General features: G+C 33.0%; 1 protein-coding gene across 2 annotated transcripts in view; it reads right to left on the minus strand.

Annotated features, from left to right (window-relative positions):
* The window catches only part of LOC137250313 (heat shock protein beta-1), an 83,609-nt gene that overhangs the window by 40,060 nt on the left and 21,201 nt on the right, over window positions 1-22,348 (minus strand). Inside the window, exon 2 of one of the 2 annotated variants that reach the window (XM_067782892.1) lies at window positions 5,560-5,598. The exons of the other annotated variant lie outside the window; for it this stretch is intronic. Within the exon in view, the coding sequence (XP_067638993.1) occupies window positions 5,560-5,598 (39 nt within the window). The remainder of the gene's footprint in view (window positions 1-5,559; window positions 5,599-22,348) is intronic. 2 annotated transcript variants of the gene reach the window in all.

A 22,348-nucleotide genomic window follows, 5' to 3' on the forward strand; every position in this document is an offset into this window, starting at 1 on the left:
CTTTGGGTTGTGCCAAAATCGTTAAAATGGCAGTTAGTTCATGACTGTCATGTGAAATCTGGTCATCTGGGCGTTGAAAAAATTTACGAGAAGCTTCGAAGGAACTTTTGGTTTTCAAGAATGCGAAATTATATTAAAAAGTATATAGCAACCTGCATTGAATGCGCGTACAACAAAAAAATGGGTGGTATGAAAGAAGGTCAATATCATTTCAGTGATATGGAACCAATACCGTTTAAAACGATTCATTTAGATCATTTAGGTCTATTTCCGAAGTTATCTAAGCGTAATGATTATGTTCTCGTTGTAGTTGATTCGTTTACCAAGTTCACGATTCTCAGAGCAGTAAAGGGTACCGTAACGAAGCATGTTGTTGAGCTGTTGAAAGAAATCAGCAGTTATGTTGGAATACCAGAATGAATTGTAACTGATCGCGGACCAGCGTTCACATCCAAACAATTCCAACAGTATTGTCAGGAAAATGTTATTAAGCATATTTTAAATGCAGTGCAAACTCCTCGTGCGAATGCTCATGCAGAGCGTACAAATCGAACGGTTCTGTCAATGCTTTTACCATCTACGACTGCAGACGATAAATGGGATAATGAATTAAGCAAAATTCAATGGTCTATCAATACCATGCGAAACGGAACTACTAACAAAACGCCACACGAATTACTTTTCAATTTTACACCCCGAGATATTTTGAAAAATAAGCTTATTCTTGCTCTCAATGATGATAATCAAATAAATTGTGATATAGAACAAATTCGAAAAGAGGCTGCTATGCGAATCAATGAAAAACGTTTAAAAGCAAAACAGCGATTTGACAGCCATCATCGAATACCACATGTATATAAAGAAGGTGATTTAGTTCTAGCAGAGAACGCACCGCCATGTACAGGTTTTTCACGAAAGCTTGAACCACGTTATAAAGGCCCCTTTGAAATTGGTAAAGTGCTCGATCGGGACCGATATGTAATCCAAGATTTGCCGGGAAGTAGACGTAAACAGCGACCATATAAATCTGTTTATGCTTCAGATAAATTAAAGCGTTACTGTGAACCAATAGAAATCGATGATATATGTTGTGCAGAAGATGAATCCGAAGGAGAAGATGTAAACTGATACGAGGTCGTATCAATTAATCAGGAAAGGCCGACTGTAAACAAATCAACTGTAAACTGATCTACTGTAAATTGATCTAGAGCTCTTGGCAAAGAAAAATAAGCAAGCTTTGAAATATTTGATATAAATTTTCAGTTTCGAATTAATTGTAAAACTTGATGAACGAATTTTTAAATTAAAACCAATTAGTTTTATAATTTTACTATTTTATTACAAGTGAAAAGATGTTGTATTTCCTTGGTGAATTGTTGCATTATTTTGTGTTTAATTTTTCACCTTAGAAAGTACAAGCAAGGCTTTCGATCATCTTGGTTGAAGGACAAACGATTTGAGAAGTGGATTAGCTACGATTAGCTGCATATTGAAGCCGAAGTTGTATGGCTTGATTTTACATGCGAAAACTAAAAAGCATGCAAATGCAATGTCTCCTTTTCCCGGGGTATACAACCATCTTTACCTTTTCGATCAGTGACGGTAAATAACAGCGTAGTAAAGGCAGAATTAGCAAATGCAGTTTATATTGCTGCGCATACATCAATTTTATCTGTTGATCTTCTGATACAATTACAAAGACATATATTTGAAGATATTGAAACTGCAGCCAGTTTAAAGCTTGGTAGGACAAAATGTAGTGCTGTCATACAAAAAATTTATTTCCTCATTTCAAAAAATTATTAGTGGATGACATTAAAACAAATAAGTTTAGTCTGATAATAGACGAGTCAACTGACATTAGCGTGAAAAAGTATCTGGGTATTGTCATTCGTTACTATAGCGAAAGTTCCAAACAAATTATAAATACTTTTTTAAAATTAGCTGAGCTAAAAGACTATTCATCGGAGGGCATTGTTGAATCAATTCTTAAGTCGCTGGAAGAGTGCAATTTACGCATAGAAAATATGGTAGGTCTAGGAACGGACAATACTAATGTTATGACCGGTGTCAATAGAGGTGTAATCGCTCGATTGAAAGGGCTTAATCCGAAAATGAAACTTGTACCATGTATTTGTCATTCGATACAGAAAGCTGTCTCTGCCGCATCCAAAATTATTCCTAGCCAAGTCTGCTGCAAGACAAAATCAATACAGAGCCATTTTTTCTGCCATTAATGATGGACTGCAACTAATACAAATTGTCAGGGCATGTGATACTAGGTGGTTATCTATTGAAGTGGCGATCAAACGATTAGTAGATCAATGGCTGGAGCTGCGAACACATTTTAAAATTGCTGGACTTAAGGAAACATGCCACAAAGCAAAGTTATTGGTATCTCTTTATAATGACACTAATTTAGCATATCTTCAGTTTTTAAAGCCGCTGCTAAGCGAAGTTCAGAAAGTTAATAAATTATTCGAATCGAATGATGCAGATCCCACAAAACTTTTTTTTGAGCTAGTTTTGTTGATCACTGATCTATGTAATCAAATAATATCTCCATGTAAAAATGTTGACCCTTTGTGTTCTCCGCTTACAACATATTTAACTCCATCTCCACAATTTCATTATTCTTTTGAAGAATATATAAAATTAAAAAAAAAAAAAAAACGAAGGTAGCATTGATGAAGATGCAGAACAATGCATTCGGAAATTTTGTCAGACTTTTATTATCAAGTTAATTGAGCAGCTACGTCAACGCCTACCACAGAACATCCAATCTTTAAGAAATATTGAGTTTTTTCCTATAAAAAATGCTTTAAATATTGTGAAGCCCAAAATATTTGATACGTTTAAGGCAGAAAAGGGCCCTTTTAACGAAGATGAAATTACTGTTATAGAAATGCAATGGAAAAAACTATATTCATATCCATGGCAAGAGACCACTTCTACAGTAAAGTTAGGATAGAGGTAAGAGAGTTTAGAAATGTCATTAATGAAAATCCGTTTGAGGAATTACAACAGTTCGTATTTAATTTGCTAATCCTACCGCTTAGTAATGCGGAAATAGAACGAAGTTTTTCTGTAATGAATTTAATAAAAACTAAGCAAAGGAATAGAATGCAGATTTTGATGTTAAACTCTTTATTAACTATAAGATACGGTCTTAAAAGACTTGGAAAATGGTGTCACAACTTTAGTACACCTAGTGATCTCATAAAATCAATGAATTCAGGAAATATATACGATTCAACATATGAATTAAACGAGGAAGATGATTTTGTTTTTTAACTGTGATTAAATTTCATATTTGAATAAAACTTGAGTGACGTATATCGACTATTCGAGATTATAATTTATGTTACTATTATAATTTAATTTATGTACATATGTACATATTGCTACCTTAATTCACAAAGGTCCTATCTACATAGGAATTGTATTGAAGGCAGGGCCTTTGTGAATTAAGGTAACGATATGTATTTATAAAGAATATTTTCCATGACTGAATTATGATTTTTTTTTTTTTTTGCTTTATAATAATCTAGTAACTACAGACATACATATGTGGTGTAATTTAATGTGAAATAAAGGCTTATTTAGCTATTTTTAAAGAAAAAAAATTTTAGCTTTTTTTGGTTATGAATTTTTTTTTTTAGCTATTTTTAGCTATTTTTTTTGTCAATTTAGCTATAAGCTCCAAAAATGTCTGGCAACACTGATTATAAGCTGCGAAATAAGTTTTATTTATTTATAATTATAAATACTAGTAAGTGAAAGTGTATCAAAAAAAGTTAAAAAGGGAAAGCGAGCAGATTATTGAAGTGCTATTTGAATGGCATGAAGAAAACGCTTCCTCATATGTACGTCAAACCAACGCTGAGCTCAATCCTGAAGGAATAAGTGTTAGGAAAATATTAACACAATAACAAGTACTGAAAACTGTGAAACATACGATAGGATTTTGAATTATTTTCATTTTATTATTTATTATGAAATGTGCAAAAAGCCCCTTTAATCACAGACGTAAATCTATAGGGAATAATCAACGAGGGACGGCAAGATAAATTGTCAAACTGTCGGTAGGTAATTCACCACATTATCTACTTAAAGATTAGCAAAAAAAACGCGGTGTTTTCGTAAAAGTGTTCGAAAACGTAAAAAAATTGTTAAATTGTGGTTATATCAAAATAAAATTTTTCGAGCGTTGGAATTGACGAATTTCGTGCACATTTCCCCAATGGGGAATTACCTACCCGCGATTTGATGGTTTACTGTTTCCCACTATTCGTTCTGTTGACGGTTCTCTATTTTTATACGCTCTCTGCCGTTAATCTCAAAATACTGAATTTAACTGTTTTATATGTGTGCAACGAATATGTTTAAGTTTTAAGTACGGTTTTAATTTATTATAATAGAAAAAGCCTTTGAAATATGTTCATTCTTAATACATAAGCTTATAACCAAATAAAATTAGATATTTGATATAATGAATCTATGAAAATTTCGCTGATTTGATTGAACTTAATTGCGCTTCACTTCAAAATTCTCATTAGTAACCGTTTTCTAAATTGTTTGTTGGGTAGTTGCATTCAATATTTTTTATTTATATTGTGTTTTTTCCGGCCAACTTTAATGAATAAGTTTTCAAAAAATCCAAAAAATACAACATACCGGCATAGCCGTGTTTTTATATGTAAATAAATCTACATCCAGAATGGCTAAGATTTCTGTTTTTTACTTCTCATAAAGACTATTACATAAGTTTTAGAAAGTGAAGTTAAGTTCCAACCATATCTCAAAAAAGTTTAGTAGTGCACTTATTGCGTTTTGGTTTGGAACTCTTCATATAGTCCTAGTCATCATTCTGTATTCCAAATATTTTTTAATTGTCTGTAAGATATTCTAAGTTTGTACAGTTTTTTTCATTTCTTCCTTTCGCTTAACTTTCGATTTTTATTTTCATTTGCACGGCTTGCAAAAAGCAATGTGCAAAATGGAATTTGGGAACTGCGCCAAATTTTTACTCATAGCTCACTTACCAGAACGCAGAATGTGCACAATTGTTTGTAGTATATGAAAAAAAAAGAAAAAAAATTTACTTGCTCTTCGCAGATAGAAATTTATTATATAAATAATAAATTCTAGAACGTACGAAATTATGACTAGCTTTCTAGAAAGTTAGCTAAACAATTTGTTTGAGTTTGAGATTTATAAGTTTATTTTACATTAGCAATTTTGTGGGTGATAAAGAATTTGAAAACAGCTAATTGATGTTAATAACAAAAATGTTTAAAGCAGGGGAATTGGTAAAACTCAAGAATATATTTAATAAAAATGATCCCAAAAAAAAAAATGTGTTTTCATTTATTTAAACTCAAATATTTTTGCGATGCCTAATAGTTTTGAGGTGCAAAAATGTTATAATTTTGTTCATGCAAATTTTGGTTTCAGGTTAAAAAGCAAATATGACATACACATATCATGCTAAATGTTAATTAAGTATTATATACATTAAATCCAAAATATATATTATTTATATTTTTTTCTTTATACCTGCTGCTGCTTTTTGTGGTTGTTGTCTTTTTAGTAGAACTTTGTTTTCAAATATTTTTTATATTTTGTTGTAAATAAGCAAGTGTTAATAAGTAGTAGTATTGCATTTATTTTTAAGTTTTATGTTATGGTTTTTTTTTTTTTTTGGGGTAGATTATAAATTTTTAGTCAGGTACGTAGTAAGTAGTTCCATAATTATTTGGTTTGTAAGCATGTAAAAAGAGTAAAAAGAAGAAAGTTAAAGTTATGTTTTGTAACATATATATATATATATATGTAGTATATACTATAGATATGCTAAGATTTACAAAAATTGCTATAAAGATAAGTGTTATATGTAGACAGTTCATTAAATCAAGTTTAAGCATAATTTATAGGATATCCTATCATAATCAAATATAGTAAGAAATTTAATAAATACAAAATATTTAATAAATACAATATAATTACTCTAAAATTTAGTGTTGTCACCGAAACTTTTCTTAAGTCCTCCTGGTCCTCATCGAATATAGTTTTTATGTGAGAATTGAATTATATCTATGAAAACAAATAACGCAGCGCAATTATTTTGGGCGCTAAGACCAGACTCTCATTTCACAAAAAATTCAAGTTTTGTAACACATATAAAGTTGTTTCGAACAAATCCTTTCGTGTTATTAAGCTTGTATTTTTATAAGATGGCGCCTAGAGCATGATTTTTTATTGGGGTTCCCGACGTTAAATTCAGACCTAGCTATAAATTTCCTCCTTTTGCTGCAAAAGAGTTTTGGTCATCCCATCCTGAAAGTGTAAAATCCTTAAAGCCAGAGGGCTTGAAAAAATTTCATACAGGATCCATACACATACACATGTACAGGAGGGAACAGAAAAATAGCAATGCGCAATTTTTGAAAATTTCGTAAATTAAATTCTTTTCTTTTAAATAACTTCCCGATAAGCTACAAGGTTGAAACTTGGAATATAATTCAGAACCTGATGACAATGCAATAATAAGAAAAAAATCGTCGCTAGGTGGCGCAAGAATCGAGATATTCACAAAAATCGTATTTGTGGTCCGATTTGGCTCATATTTGGAACACATAATACATACAAGTATAGAAAGCGAGCTATGAAAGAAATCGCCGCTAGGTGGCGCAAGGATTGAGATATTCACAAAAATCGTATTTGTGGTCCTATTTGGCTCATATTTGGATCACATAATACATGCAAGAATAGAAAGCGACCTATGCAAAAAATCGCCTTAAGTTTCGGAAAGATCGAGATATTCAAAAAAATCGTATTTGTGGTCCGATTTGGTCCATATTTGGAACACATAACACATATATGAATAGAAAGCGACCTATGATGTACGATTTTGCTCATATTTGGAACAAATATTACATACAGTCCGGTAGAAGTGACATCAAAATATTTTGGAGTTAGAGGAGGGACGAGCATACGTGGCGCAGAGTCTTTGGAAGGATTGTGTATTGAGGACTTATATTGTAACAAATTGTCAGGAAAGAGTCCTTGTAATAATGAGTCACTAAATGAACTAAATAGAAAGAGAAATAATAGGCAATTAAATAAAGACTAAAAACTTGAAAATAAAGTTAATTAAAAAAAAATTTTTTTAAATTAAACGGTTTTATTGAAAACAATACTTAGATGAAGTAATAATAATATTAAAATCTAGAAAATAATTAGGTAGGTCCTAGGTACTAGTCATCACACTCCTCATCAATCTAGGGCGTTGATCAGACAATTAAATAAAAGCGTTGGACGTCTCAAATTTCTATTGATAGTCATATATAAGACCAACTGAACCTTAATCAGGTTATGCTACGCCTCACATTTTTAGAAATTTCACGCGCCCAACGCTTTTATTTAATTATCTTATCAATGCCCTAGATTGATGAGGAGTGTGATGACTAGTACCTAGGACCTACCTAATTATTTTCTAGCTTTTAGTATTATTATTACTTCATGTAAGTATTGTTTTCAATAAAACCGTTTAACTTAAAAATTTTTTTTATTAATTTATTATTTATCGAAAATGTCGATAAGTGAACATCTCTTCTCTATATATTACATATCTTATACAGCCGATTATTCGGATATAACGAATGGGATAAGATTATTTTTCAGCTCCATTCATGAAAGTTATGAAGTCTTCGGTACAGTCCCTTAGTTACTTGTTTTAATACGAAAATATTATTTTTATTTTTTATAATTTGTTGGACTAAAATTGATTGATCTACATACTCAGAAAAAGGATGAGGACTTCAAAATAAAAATTTGGAAATTTTTGTACAATTTTGTCGATTTTAAAATTTTTTCAAAATATCTTTTAAAGTTGCTTTTTTTCATACATTAAGCAATAGGGTTCTTCCGTTTAAAAATTTATTTTTGAGATTGGTTTGTATAGCCTCAGTTATAAAATTCATTACAGTTTTTTCTTAAAATATTGAAAATAAAAAAGAAACAAGTAAGGAAGGCTAAGTTCGGGTGTAACCAATCATTACATACTCAGTTGGGAGCTGTGGAGACAAAGTAAGGGAAAATCACCATGTTGTAAAAAGAACCTAGGGTAACCCTGGAATGTGTTTGTATGACATGTGTATCAAATGGAAGGTATTAAAGAGTATTTTAAGAGGAAGTGGGCCATAGTTCTATAGATGGACGCCATTTAGGGATATCGCCATAAAGGTGGACCAGGGGTGACTCTAGAATTTGTTTTTACTATATGGGTATCAAATGAAAGGTATTAATGAGTATTTTAAAAGGGAGTGGGCCTTAGTTCTATAGGTGGACGCCTTTTCGGAATATCGTTATAAAAGTGGACCAGGGTTGACTCTAGAACGCGTTTGTACAATATGGGTATCAAATGAAAGGTATTAATGATTATTTTAAAAGGAAGTGGGCCTTAGTTCTATAGGTTGATACCTTTTCGAGATATCGCCATAAAGGTGGGCCAGGGGTGACTCTAGAACTTTTTTGTACGATATGGGTATCAAATGAAAGGTGTTAATGAGTATTTTAAAAAGGAGTGGGCCTTAGTTCTATATGTGGACGCCTTTTCGAGATATCGCCATAAACGTGGACCAGGGGTGACTCTAGAATGTGTTTGTACGACATGGGTAGCAAATTAAAGGTATTAATGAGGGTTTTAAAAGGGAGTGGCCCTTAGTTGTATATGTGAAGGCGTTTTCGAGATATCGACCAAAATGTGGACCAGGGTGATCCAGAACATCATCTGTCGGATACCGCTAATTTATTTATATATGTAATACCACGAACAATATTCCCTTCAAGATTCCAAGGGCTTTTGATTTCGCCCTGAAAAACTTTTTAATTTTCTTCTACTTACTATGGTAGGTGTCACACCCATTTTAAAAAGTTTTTTTTCTAAAGTTATATTTTGCGACAATAGACCAATACAATTACCATGTTTCATCCCTTTTTTCGTATTTGGTATAGAATTATGGCATTTTTTTCATTTTTCGTAATTTTCGATATCGAAAAAGTGGGTGTATAAAAACTGGGCGTGGCTTCAACCGATTTCGTCCTTTTTCACAGAAAACAGTTATCGTCCTAGAATCTAAGCCTCTACCAAATTTCACAAGGATTGGTAAATTTTTGTTCGACTTATGGCATTAAAAGTATCCTAGACAAATTAAATGAAAAAGGGCGGAGCCACTCCCATTTTGAAATTTTCTTTTATTTTTGTATTTTGTTGCAACATATCATTACTGGAGTTGAATTTTGACATAATTTACTAATGTACTGTAAAGATATTAACTTTTCTTTTAAAATTTGAATTAAAAAAAAATTTTTTTTTAAAGTGGGCGTGGTCGTTCTCCGATTTTGCTAATTTTTATTAAGCAGACATATAGTAAGAGTAACGTTCCTGCCAAATTTCATCATGATATCTTCAACGACTGCCAAATTACAGCTTGCAAACCTTCTAAATTACCTTCTTTTAAAAGTGGGCGGTGCCACGCCCGTTGTCCAAACTTTTACTAGTTTTCTATTCTGCGTCATAAGTTCAACTCACCTACCAAGTTTCATCGCTTAATCCGTATTTGGTAATGAATTATCGCACTTTTTCGATTTTTCGAAATTTTCGATATCGAAAAAGTGGGCGTGGTTATTGTCCGAAATCGTTCATTTTAAATAGCGATCTGAGATGAGTGCCCAGGAACCTACATACCAAATTTCATCAAGATACCTCAAAATTTACTCAAGTTATCGTGTTAACGGACAGACGGACGGACGAACGGACGGACATGGCTCAATCGAATTTTTTTTCGATACTGATGATTTTGATATATGGAAGTCTATATCTATCTCGATTCCTTTATACCTGTACAACCAACCGTTATCCAATCAAAGTTGATATACTTTGTGAGCTCTGCTCAACTGAGTATAAAAATGTAATTGAAGAAATTTGATAAAAATTCCCACTGCTATTTTTCTGTTCACTGCTCTACCTTGGAGTTTTTGGTCCCTATTTTCAAACGTTTTAAAAATATTACAAGATTTCGGTGTCTGATATTAACTTTTTTTTTTGCTCATGTAAATACGTGGTATATACTTAACCCATTTTCAATGGTTAATAACTTCCTTCACAGTCACAACAAAAATAAGTAGCAATTGAAGTTGTGAATCTTATTACTAGCATTCGTAGAAAAATGTGGAGGAAAAAGCAATTGAAATACCTATTATTGCTACACCTTGATTCATTTAACTAACTTTGCAGAAAAAAAAAACAAAAAAAAAATGCAAAGCTTTAAAACAGCCGCCAGACGACAGTCGCCAGCCATAAATACTGCTCGGGTAGTAAACAATTGGTGTAGGAGTAGACAAGCGTTCCTTTCTAAATAATCAAAGATGCAAAAGTTGTGCAAAATTTCAAGCCGAAAGAAAGTACCAATAACGGTGAATGTTGAATAAAGATGTAAGTATTTGATGAAAGCGAGCAATGGCAACGTCAGTGACATACTTCCATGATTTTTTTTATTTCAATTTTTTTTTGTTATTGTATACCGGCATGTAACTATGTCATCATTTATTAGATCTGGAATAATTGTGGAGTGAAATGAATGGGAGAAATTTGTTTGCTCTTACATTAGCGAAGAGCCGTTCACTTAATTATTTTTTAATTATTTGGTTGCTTAGCATTTGGGTTTGGCAAGGATTTTGGATGCGCCTTGAAGGTAGCACGATCGTGTTTTTGATACCAACTATTTGGATATCACATTGAAATGAACCAAATATAATAAATTGCTACAATCGACTAAGAAGATTCTATACCTTCAACACTTGAGGGGGTAGGGACAACTGAATCAATTGTGGCCAGTAGAGATTGCCCTCAAGGGGGTGTACTCTCTCCTCTCTTGTGGACCCTAGTCATAGATGATCTCCTTCAGCTACTGAATTTCAATGGGTTTGACACACAAGGGTATGCTTAGGTTCGCAATGCGTAGTAAGTCAAAAAATGAGAAAGATTGTGTCAAAACTGCGTTAAGGCAACAGTGAAGGATTCTCTCTGTATAATGTTAATGGGGAGCTAACTCCGCTGCATCTCAGGAATCTGCCTGAGGAAAGAACTTCCAATCGAATGTAACAAGCCCCGCGCATCATAGAAGGGTGGTGTGATACCAAGGGCTTGCCTATCAATCCGAACAAAACTGCGTTAGTGCCGGACAAGAAAACTATCCATGCCAAAATCATTCCTGGGTGGCACCAAAATCCGTCTTTCAATGCAAGGAAAATACATAGGGGTAACACTCGACAGAACCCTCACGTGAAACGCTCATCTAGCTGATATATTAAACAAACCAACAATAGTTTCCTTGTCCTGCACTGGAGTGTACGGTAAAGCATGGAGTATATCTTCCAAAATGGTATAATGGCCATTTAATACTTTTGTGAGGCCAATAGTAACCTATGCTTCCTTAGTTTGGTGACCGAAAACCACGCGAAGAACAGCAATAACAAATTTTAGCAAATTACATCGACTAGTTTGTATTAGCATAACGGGTGCGACGAGAACGTCCCCTGAAGTACCTTAGTTACCTCCCTTTCCTGTTCAAAATGTCTCTGAGCTAAAGAGCGAAAACATGACAGGGCATATGAAAGGTTCAAGATAATTCATAGAAAATCCCGTATTGCAATTACGGTATGCAAAGCATCTCACGCAGGGGCTGAGAATCTCACGCTGAGGTGTCTATTGTGCACAGAATTTTTTGGAAAACACAGAACGCGTATGCTGACTTGATTACGGAAAAGCGGAATCTGGCACCTATGAGCCGAACTTCAAGAAATCGGTACCAATGGGATGCTACCCTACTATTTTTTAGACAGAAATCGATGAAATAGAAGTTTGGGGTAGGGACGGTCTACGACAGCGAGGCAGCCTTACGTGGCTTGCAGTCTTGCATAATGACTTCTCAGTTAGAGCATAAATGCATTGGAATGTTCTAAATGATCTGGGAGCCAAGAACAACGTTTTGCTAGGATGGGTTCTGTAGTCCAGCACTGTTCTGTGGACTCACAAAGGTACACAATAGTGAAGCCATAAGTACCTGCAAAACACAGCAGTTCGGACAACACAGGATTGAATGTTCAGGGTAAAGGCAAGCTAAATTGGTAATGCTCCCAGCAACGGGAGTATCGGCCAAAACCATTAAACTAAGCAGAGAGGACATTCAAACTGCCACTGGGTACTATCTTATTCCCTTTGTGATATAAGGTAAAATACCTGAAGAGGTACATTAAACGCCTCCACATTCAGTAACTGGCTGAAAGGTCAAGCACAACAGATCTAAATAAAGGCCGCAGTGCATCGAGGTCTAATAATAATAATAATAATAATAATAAATAACCTGTGACACTATATATTTGTAAAAAAATATGTCTTATATATTGCTCCTCCCCACAGTGGTCCCAACACATCCGAAAAAGTTCGTATCTGACAAGTTTGTAGACCAATTCAGTTTAGTCTGACAAATACAAGTTTAGAGTCACTTCAAATTATCATTGACTTTTACCATGTATTTCCGGGTGCTTTGGAGTGTTTTTCCTCATAAGCGTTTTACCCTTTCTGACGAAAGTACAAAACATTCGGAAAAAAACTGTCAATAATCGATGTAAATTTTGAGATATTACTAACTAGTACTTGTCAGCCTCAAATGAATTGGACTACAAACTTGTGTTCTCAAAACGTTTCCTGGAGTTCTATATACAAATTTGGAAACTTTCATGAATATTTTTTCAAATTTTTCAAAACGGTTTCGAAATTGGTTGACAAAATTTTTGTTATACAATTCATTAATGATTTTTTTTTTTTATTTAATGGAAATACATCAGAGAAGATAATATCTGATAAAATAGGCAAATCATATTTGCTCCTATTTGCTTAATCGCAGCTGTAAATATGTATGTATGCTTGTCCATATTATTATTAACATGTTTGCATGTATGTATGACATTCCAAAAACTCTTGTAAGCCAACTCATTTTATATGGGCGTACTTTGCGTTGGTATTGATTTGAAGCAGTGACCGAAAATAGCATTAATATAATTCGGAGGTGTATTTCATTAACTTTTAGCAATAGGGCGCATTCTTAGCAGGTACTTTAAATATGTGGATGGTTTAAGGTCAATGGCCATAAGGTCAATTGATGTTAAAGTAGGTGGGTGACATAAGGTCAATTGATGTTATGACCATTTCAAATAGCCATATGTTTTCAGCTTTTACGTGTTGACTGAAAAAGTCCAATTTGAACTGTTATTTGTTTCTGCCTATTAAAGTTACCGCCCTGTGCTGAACTGGAAGCCTAAAACCTACATGTGGACAAGCGCTGCGAATATGTAGTTACATGATAGCTTGTCTAATCAATTTGCGTGGCGCCTAAATATACTCAAACAACTGCGAAACACATGAATTTGCCATCGTCTCAACTGCTAATTGACAGCAAAATGGGGCGATGCATTTGACGTTACTGATTTTGAATATGTACTTACTATCTACCAGTGATGCACCTTAACGTTAAGCTAATCGTTTATCAAAAAATGTCCACCGTTTCCGTTGAAACACTTCGAAATATTATCGATAAAGAAATTAACAAGATAAATTGTATCTCGTTTTTAACCGAAACGAAATGCTTTCGTTAACGTTAACAAGTAAGAACAGGACTGTCTATGCCGAAGACTTCATACCTTTCATGAATGGGGCTGAACAATAATCTTATCCCGTTCGTAATCTCCGAATAATCGGATGTATAAGATACGAAATATATAGTGAACAGATCTACATACCTTAACGATTTTTAAGATAAATATAAAATAAAAAACGGGTAGGTACTTTGTGTGAGGATGCAAAGTTTCAGTTTTTTTGTGGTCTGCGTGTAAAAACTATGACTACGAATCACGTATTTCAAAAATATATGACGAAAACGTAACTATTTGATGAAATTTGATGAATTTTGAAGATTCTAACCGTAAAAAAGGGGTCAAAATGACAGTTTATATGAAGTATATGATATATATACGACCGATCTCTATGATTTTTTCAGACAACAATATATGCTATATACGTAAGCATTTTGTGAAATTTGAAGCTTCCAACTGTTAAAACGGGGCAGAAATTGCGCAAAGTTTCTTATCTGAACAATCGGTTGTATGAGATATATACTATGTGTACCACCGATCTCAATGATTTTTTCAGACATCAATATATGCTATACACGTAAGCAGTTGGTGAAATTTGAAGCTTCTAGCTGTTAAAATGGGGCCGAAATCGTAAAAAAAATATATATATACTATATATACCATTATATATATATTATATATATCACCGATCTCTATGATTTTTTGACACAACAATACATACTATATACGTAAGCAATCGGTGAAATTTGAAGCTTATAACTGTTAAAATGGGGAAGAAATTGCGCAAAGTTTCTTATCTGAACAATCGGTTGTATGGGATATATACTATATATACCACCGGTATCTATGATTTTCTCAGACAACAATATATGCTATACACGTAAGCATTTGGTGAAATTTGAACATATCTAAACGATTTTTAAGATAAATATAAAATAAAAGATAGGTAGGTAATCTGTGTGAGGATGCAAAGCTTCACGTTTTTTGTGGTCTGCATGTAAAAACTATGGCTACGAATCACGTATTTCAAAAATATATGACGTAAACGTAACTATTTGATGAAATTTGATGAATCTTGAAGCTTCTAGCCGTAAAAAAGGGGTCAATATGACAGTTTATATGAAGTATATAATATATATACCACCGATCTCTATGATTTTTTCAGACAACAATATATGCTATATACGTAAGCATTTTGTGAAATATGAAGCTTCTAACTGTTAAAACGGGGCAGAAATTGCGCAAAGTTTCTTATCTGAACAATCGGTTGTATGAGATATATACTATGTATATCACCGATCTCAATGATTTTTTCAGACATCAATATATGCTATACACGTAAGCAGTTGGTGAAATTTGAAGCTTCTAGCTGTTAAAATGGGGTAGAAATTGCGAAAAGTTTCTTATCTGAACAATCGGTTGTATGAGATATATACTATATATAGAACCGATCTCTATGATTTTTTCAGACAACAATATATGCTATATACGTAAGCAATCAGTGAAATTTGAAGCTTATAGCTGTTAAAATGGGGTAGAAATTGCGAAAAGTTTCTTATCTGAACAATCGGTTGTATGAGATATATACTATATATAGAACCGATCTCTATGATTTTTTCAGACAACAATATATGCTATATACGTAAGCAATCAGTGAAATTTGAAGCTTATAGCTGTTAAAATGGGGTAGAAATTGCGAAAAGTTTCTTATCTGAACAATCGGTTGTATGAGATATATACTATATATAGAACCGATCTCTATGATTTTTTCAGACAACAATATATGCTATATACGTAAGCAATCAGTGAAATTTGAAGCTTATAGCTGTTAAAATGGGGTAGAAATTGCGAAAAGTTTCTTATCTGAACAATCGGTTGTATGAGATATATACTATATATAGAACCGATCTCTATGATTTTTTCAGACAACAATATATGCTATATACGTAAGCAATCGGTGGAATTTGAAGCTTATAGCTGTTAAAATGGGGTAGAAATTGCGAAAAGTTTCTTATCTGAACAATCGGTTGTATGAGATATATACTATATATAGAACCGATCTCTATGATTTTTTCAGACAACAATATATGCTATATATGTAAGCAATCAGTGAAATTTGAAGCTTATAGCTGTTAAAATGGGGTAGAAATTGCGAAAAGTTTCTTATCTGAACAATCGGTTGTATGAGATATATACTATATATACAACCGATCTCTATGATTTTTTCAGACAACAATATATGCTATATACGTAAGCAATCGGTGGAATTTGAAGCTTATAGCTGTTAAAATGGGGTAGAAATTGCGAAAAGTTTCTTATCTGAACAATCGGTTGTATGAGATATATACTATATATACAACCGATCTCTATGATTTTTTCAGACAACAATATGTGCTATATAAGTAAATATTCGGTGAAATTTGAAGCTTCTAGCTGTTAAAATGGGGCTAAAATTTGCTAAAATATATAAATATATACTATATATATATACTATATATACCACCATATATATACTATATATACCACCGATCTTTATGATTTTTTCAGACAACAATATATGCTATATACGTAAGCATTCGCTGAAATTTGAAGCCTCTAGCTCTTAAAATAGGGCAGTAATTACGAAAAGTTCCTTATCTGAACAATCGGTTGTGGGGGATATATACTATATATACGACCGATCTCATAAATTTTTTCAGGCAACAATATGTTCAATATACGAAAGTATATGGTGAAGTTTGAAGCTTCAATCAGTTAAATTGGGTAAGATATTACAAAAATCCTCTTTTTCTGAAAAATCGGTTGTATGGAGGATATATGCTACAGTGGTCCGATCCGGTCGGTTCCGACAAATGTCTAATCGGACACCCAAATACACCTGCTCACCAAATTTTATCAAGATATCTCAAAAATTGAGGGACTAGTTTGCATACAAACAGACAGACGGACAGACGGACAGACGGACATGGCTAAAACAACTCAGCTCTTCAACCTGATTATTTCGGTATACTTAATGGTGGGTCTATCTATTTTCCTTTAAGGACTTACAATTTTCGGTTTCGTGACGAAATTAATATACCATTTCATTTTCATGAAAGGTATAAAAATAGGTAGGTAATCTGTGTGAGGATGCAAAGCTTCACGTTTTTTGTGGTCTGCATGTAAAAACTATGGCTACGAATCACGTATTTCAAAAATATATGACGTAAACGTAACTATTTGATGAAATTTGATGAATCTTGAAGCTTCTAGCCGTAAAAAAGGGGCCAATATGACAGTTTATATGAAGTATATAATATATATACCACCGATCTCTATGATTTTTTCAGACAACAATATATGCTATATACGAAAGCATTTTGTGAAATTTGAAGCTTCTAACTGTTAAAACGGGGCAGAAATTGCGCAAAGTTTCTTATCTGAACAATCGGTTGTATGAGATATATACTATGTATATCACCGATCTCAATGATTTTTTCAGACATCAATATATGCTATACACGTAAGCAGTTGGTGAAATTTGAAGCTTCTAGCTGTTAAAATGGGGTAGAAATTGCGAAAAGTTTCTTATCTGAACAATCGGTTGTATGAGATATATACTATATATAGAACCGATCTCTATGATTTTTTCAGACAACAATATATGCTATATACGTAAGCAATCAGTGAAATTTGAAGCTTATAGCTGTTAAAATGGGGTAGAAATTGCGAAAAGTTTCTTATCTGAACAATCGGTTGTATGAGATATATACTATATATACAACCGATCTCTATGATTTTTTCAGACAACAATATATGCTATATACGTAAGCAATCGGTGTAATTTGAAGCTTATAGCTGTTAAAATGGGGTAGAAATTGCGAAAAGTTTCTTATCTGAACAATCGGTGGTATGAGATATATACTATATATACAACCGATCTCTATGATTTTTTCAGACAACAATATGTGCTATATAAGTAAATATTCGGTGAAATTTGAAGCTTCTAGCTGTTAAAATGGGGCTAAAATTTGCTAAAATATATATATATATACTATATATATATACTATATATACCACCATATATATACTATATATACCACCGATCTTTATGATTTTTACAGACAACAATATATGCTATATACGTAAGCATTCGCTGAAATTTGAAGCCTCTAGCTCTTAAAATAGGGCAGTAATTACGAAAAGTTCCTTATCTGAACAATCGGTTGTGGGGGATATATACTATATATACGACCGATCTCATAAATTTTTTCAGGCAACAATATGTTCAATATACGAAAGTATATGGTGAAGTTTGAAGCTTCAATCAGTTAAATTGGGTAAGATATTACAAAAATCCTCTTTTTCTGAAAAATCGGTTGTATGGAGGATATATGCTATAGTGGTCCGATCCGGTCGGTTCCGACAAATGTCTAATCGGACACCCAAATACACCTGCTCACCAAATTTTATCAAGATATCTCAAAAATTGAGGGACTAGTTTGCATACAAACAGACAGACGGACAGACGGACAGACGGACATGGCTAAAACAACTCAGCTCTTCAACCTGATTATTTCGGTATACTTAATGGTGGGTCTATCTATTTTCCTTTAAGGACTTACAATTTTCGGTTTCGTGACGAAATTAATATACCATTTCATTTTCATGAAAGGTATAAAAATAGGTAGGTAATCTGTGTGAGGATGCAAAGCTTCACGTTTTTTGTGGTCTGCATGTAAAAACTATGGCTACGAATCACGTATTTCAAAAATATATGACGTAAACGTAACTATTTGATGAAATTTGATGAATCTTGAAGCTTCTAGCCGTAAAAAAGGGGTCAATATGACAGTTTATATGAAGTATATAATATATATACCACCGATCTCTATGATTTTCTCAGACAACAATATATGCTATACACGTAAGCATTTGGTGAAATTTGAACATATCTAAACGATTTTTAAGATAAATATAAAATAAAAAATAGGTAGGTAATCTGTGTGAGGATGCAAAGCTTCACGTTTTTTGTGGTCTGCATGTAAAAACTATGGCTACGAATCACGTATTTCAAAAATATATGACGTAAACGTAACTATTTGATGAAATTTGATGAATCTTGAAGCTTCTAGCCGTAAAAAAGGGGTCAATATGACAGTTTATATGAAGTATATAATATATATACCACCGATCTCTATGATTTTTTCAGACAACAATATATGCTATATACGAAAGCATTTTGTGAAATTTGAAGCTTCTAACTGTTAAAACGGGGCAGAAATTGCGCAAAGTTTCTTATCTGAACAATCGGTTGTATGAGATATATACTATGTATATCACCGATCTCAATGATTTTTTCAGACATCAATATATGCTATACACGTAAGCAGTTGGTGAAATTTGAAGCTTCTAGCTGTTAAAATGGGGTAGAAATTGCGAAAAGTTTCTTATCTGAACAATCGGTTGTATGAGATATATACTATATATAGAACCGATCTCTATGATTTTTTCAGACAACAATATATGCTATATGCGTAAGCAATCAGTGAAATTTGAAGCTTATAGCTGTTAAAATGGGGTAGAAATTGCGAAAAGTTTCTGAACTTAATTTCAGGAAAGTGGTAAACATATATTTTACAAGATGCGTTTAGATCAACTTCATACAGAACCTTTTTGAAATTTCATGGGACTAGTAATAATAATTTATCGTTTCTTCAAAAACTATCCACGGTGACCACAAGTTATTAGAAGTTTTTATATTAATTAAATTAAATGTACATTTGTAAACTTAGAAAACATAGACATAAATAAAAACTACATAATTAACTAATTAAGGCATTTAACTTGGAAAAAGACTTCCTGACAAATACGTTATTGGCATAGTGTATGGGTATATAAAGGGTATTTTATTAATAATCTTCAGGGAAAATAATAATATCTTCCTTCACCAAAAGCTACAGATTAATTATTTGAAACATACATGTAAATTACCGGAATTTGAAGCCAAACCTTGAGGTATGCTACAAGTAACTACCTCGGAAAATGCAGGAATATTTTTCAGGTATTGTTTTGGAACAATACCCGAAAAATGTCAACAAAAAAAACTACTGGTATACAACAGTTTTGATATGTACTTAAATGAATACATATGTACATGAAGTATGTAGGGTGATTCTATCCCGACGCCTATTCTGTTTAAGAACTACTGGTAAATTATCTGATAATTACCGAATAAATACCATTAGTATGTTTGCAAGGATATATACATATGTACATTTTTGTACACGTTGATACATATCTCATGGCCGAGCCACACTGAAGTTTTTCATATAAATGCGTTCAACGCAATCTTATGCATTCCAATAGAATCGCCAAAACCAACCAAGATGTCGCGTTTCTAAATATAAATGAATTTCAGACTTGTCAATTTAAGTTTATTTCGCCTTGCCCATTCACATACAAAATTTCGCGTAGCACTGTTATAAACATTCTCACTATACAAGAGAAATAGGTACTTGCTAATATATTTTGTGCAGTTTTTAACTGTGAAAAGTGTGAAAGCACCCTTAACCAAATGAAATGTCCAATTCTTCTTCTTATGCTTTGCTTGCAACAAAAGTTGGGAGATGGCTACTTTTTCATATCAGATGGCGCCAGTGCTACTCGATCGATGTTAAACGCATCTATGTATATGACGGGTCTCTTAAGCTACTTGTGAAAAACACGTGGGATATGAATTCGTTTTTTGATTTGATAAAAGTTTATGAACTTTAGTTATTACATTTGAACTAAAAATGACCGTTTATAAAAAATTGTGCAAAAAACAAAAATTTTTACATTTTTAAATTATTTTTATAGCTTTTTGATATTCGTAAATTTTGGTTATTATTGCCCATATTATTGTTTTCATTATTTACAAGTTCATTGTTATTTCCTATTGTTAACTTTTAGCTTATATGTATGTATGGATATTAGGCAATAGTGTTTAGCCCTTTCGCTTCTAAACATTGTTAGAAGACAACATACTCATGTTTAAATAATCGTTTTTTAACACATGTTTACAAAGTTTAGAGATGTTACGGTAGTAGGCTAACGAAACTAGGGTTGGAATCGGATTATTTAAATCTTAGAGCTGGATCGGAACGGGAATCTAAAATAGAATTTGCACCAGAGCAAAAGTGCTGCTTTGCAGGTTATAGTACGGGGTCGGAACCAACGGAGCTATTGTAAACCCGGTAAACATAGAGCTCTTGCTATTCAGTAACAAAACCAACTTAGTGGCACCACATTGCTTTTATGCAAAGCGTCAGAACGAACAGTATATCCATACTTAAGTACATATGTATGTATGAGCTAAAGTATGATAGTCCACAGGTTTAAAATGCAACTATCAGTAATAAGAGGCAAAATGTTGGAGCGAGAAGCAGTTTAGTAGAGTGGAATCCTTAATAGGCTGAACGGTGTAAACTAAATATTAGACTAGCTTTCGGCCTCACGGAAATTTGAGAAGAACTTTAAGGTGAGGTTATACTCATTGTTCATCTTTCAAAGTAACTAATATTTTTTAAGCAGATTGACTTGGCTATTCCATAAAAGAAAGTAAATAATGGTAAATGAGCTTTGGAGCCAACTATTTACTTATAACGTAACTATGCCACAGTCAAACCAAAGGACCAAACAGCTTGTATAAAACCAAGGCCCTCTATTCAGATACGTTTTTTTTTTCATAAGAGAAACTGGTTTTTTTAATGGTGTGGTGACATAAGTTCAACGGATATAACGTCAATTGACCTTATGACGACTTCAAATGGCCAAAAAGTCAATTTAAGTTATGACCATATTAACAATGTCAAATTTGAAATTGTTGCTTTTCCGAAATGGTCATAAAGTCCACTTTTTTTCTCGAGTGACCAAAAGATCTGTTGAAATACAGTTTCATTTTAGTTTTTGCAAAATTTATGTTCAGTAAAAATTGAAAGAAAATTGATTTATTTTGTTTTGTTGATTTTCCTACAGGGTGGATAAGTGATGTATATGGGAACGATTTTCCGTCATCGCTTCTCAAATTTGGTTTCGAGACAACCCGGTTTCGGCGTTGTGCCATCATCAGTGTCGATTTTCGTCAAAAAGGAAGTTGTTTTTAATGAAAGTTTTCGGATTTCCTTTTCCTATTTTTGGGTTTGATTCTACACCTTTTTCAATTTACATTCGCAAAGTTCCATACTGAAAAAGGTTTAGTGAAAAATCGGCTGCCGTTTCGAAACTCCTCTATCTTAGAAATCTTTTGAATAACGCCCTGTTTCAGAATTTTTTCAAAAACGCCCACCCTCATAAGCGTCATATTTGATATGTTAATACTAGTACAAATTTATTACTTACTTACTTATTATGTATTTAATATTACTAACAGAGCGTAAAAAGTGAGATGAAAATTTATGTAAGACAAAAAGCATAGATATTTTTGATAAGTTCATTAACAAAGGATCACACACTAGTTTTCTTACTATAGGCAGGCGGGGTCTACTTGGGCTCGGATCTTTCGTGTCCGGGCGGCACAGCAATCAATCAACCTGGCATTTTGAGGAAGTCTTGTGTTCTAGCCCTGTGCCGAAAACAGCAACAACAAAATAAGAATATCCAGATGTTTTCA

The sequence above is a fragment of the Eurosta solidaginis genome, chromosome 4 (assembly GCF_040869045.1).
Source record: "Eurosta solidaginis isolate ZX-2024a chromosome 4, ASM4086904v1, whole genome shotgun sequence".
Taxonomy (NCBI): Eukaryota; Metazoa; Arthropoda; class Insecta; order Diptera; family Tephritidae; genus Eurosta; species Eurosta solidaginis.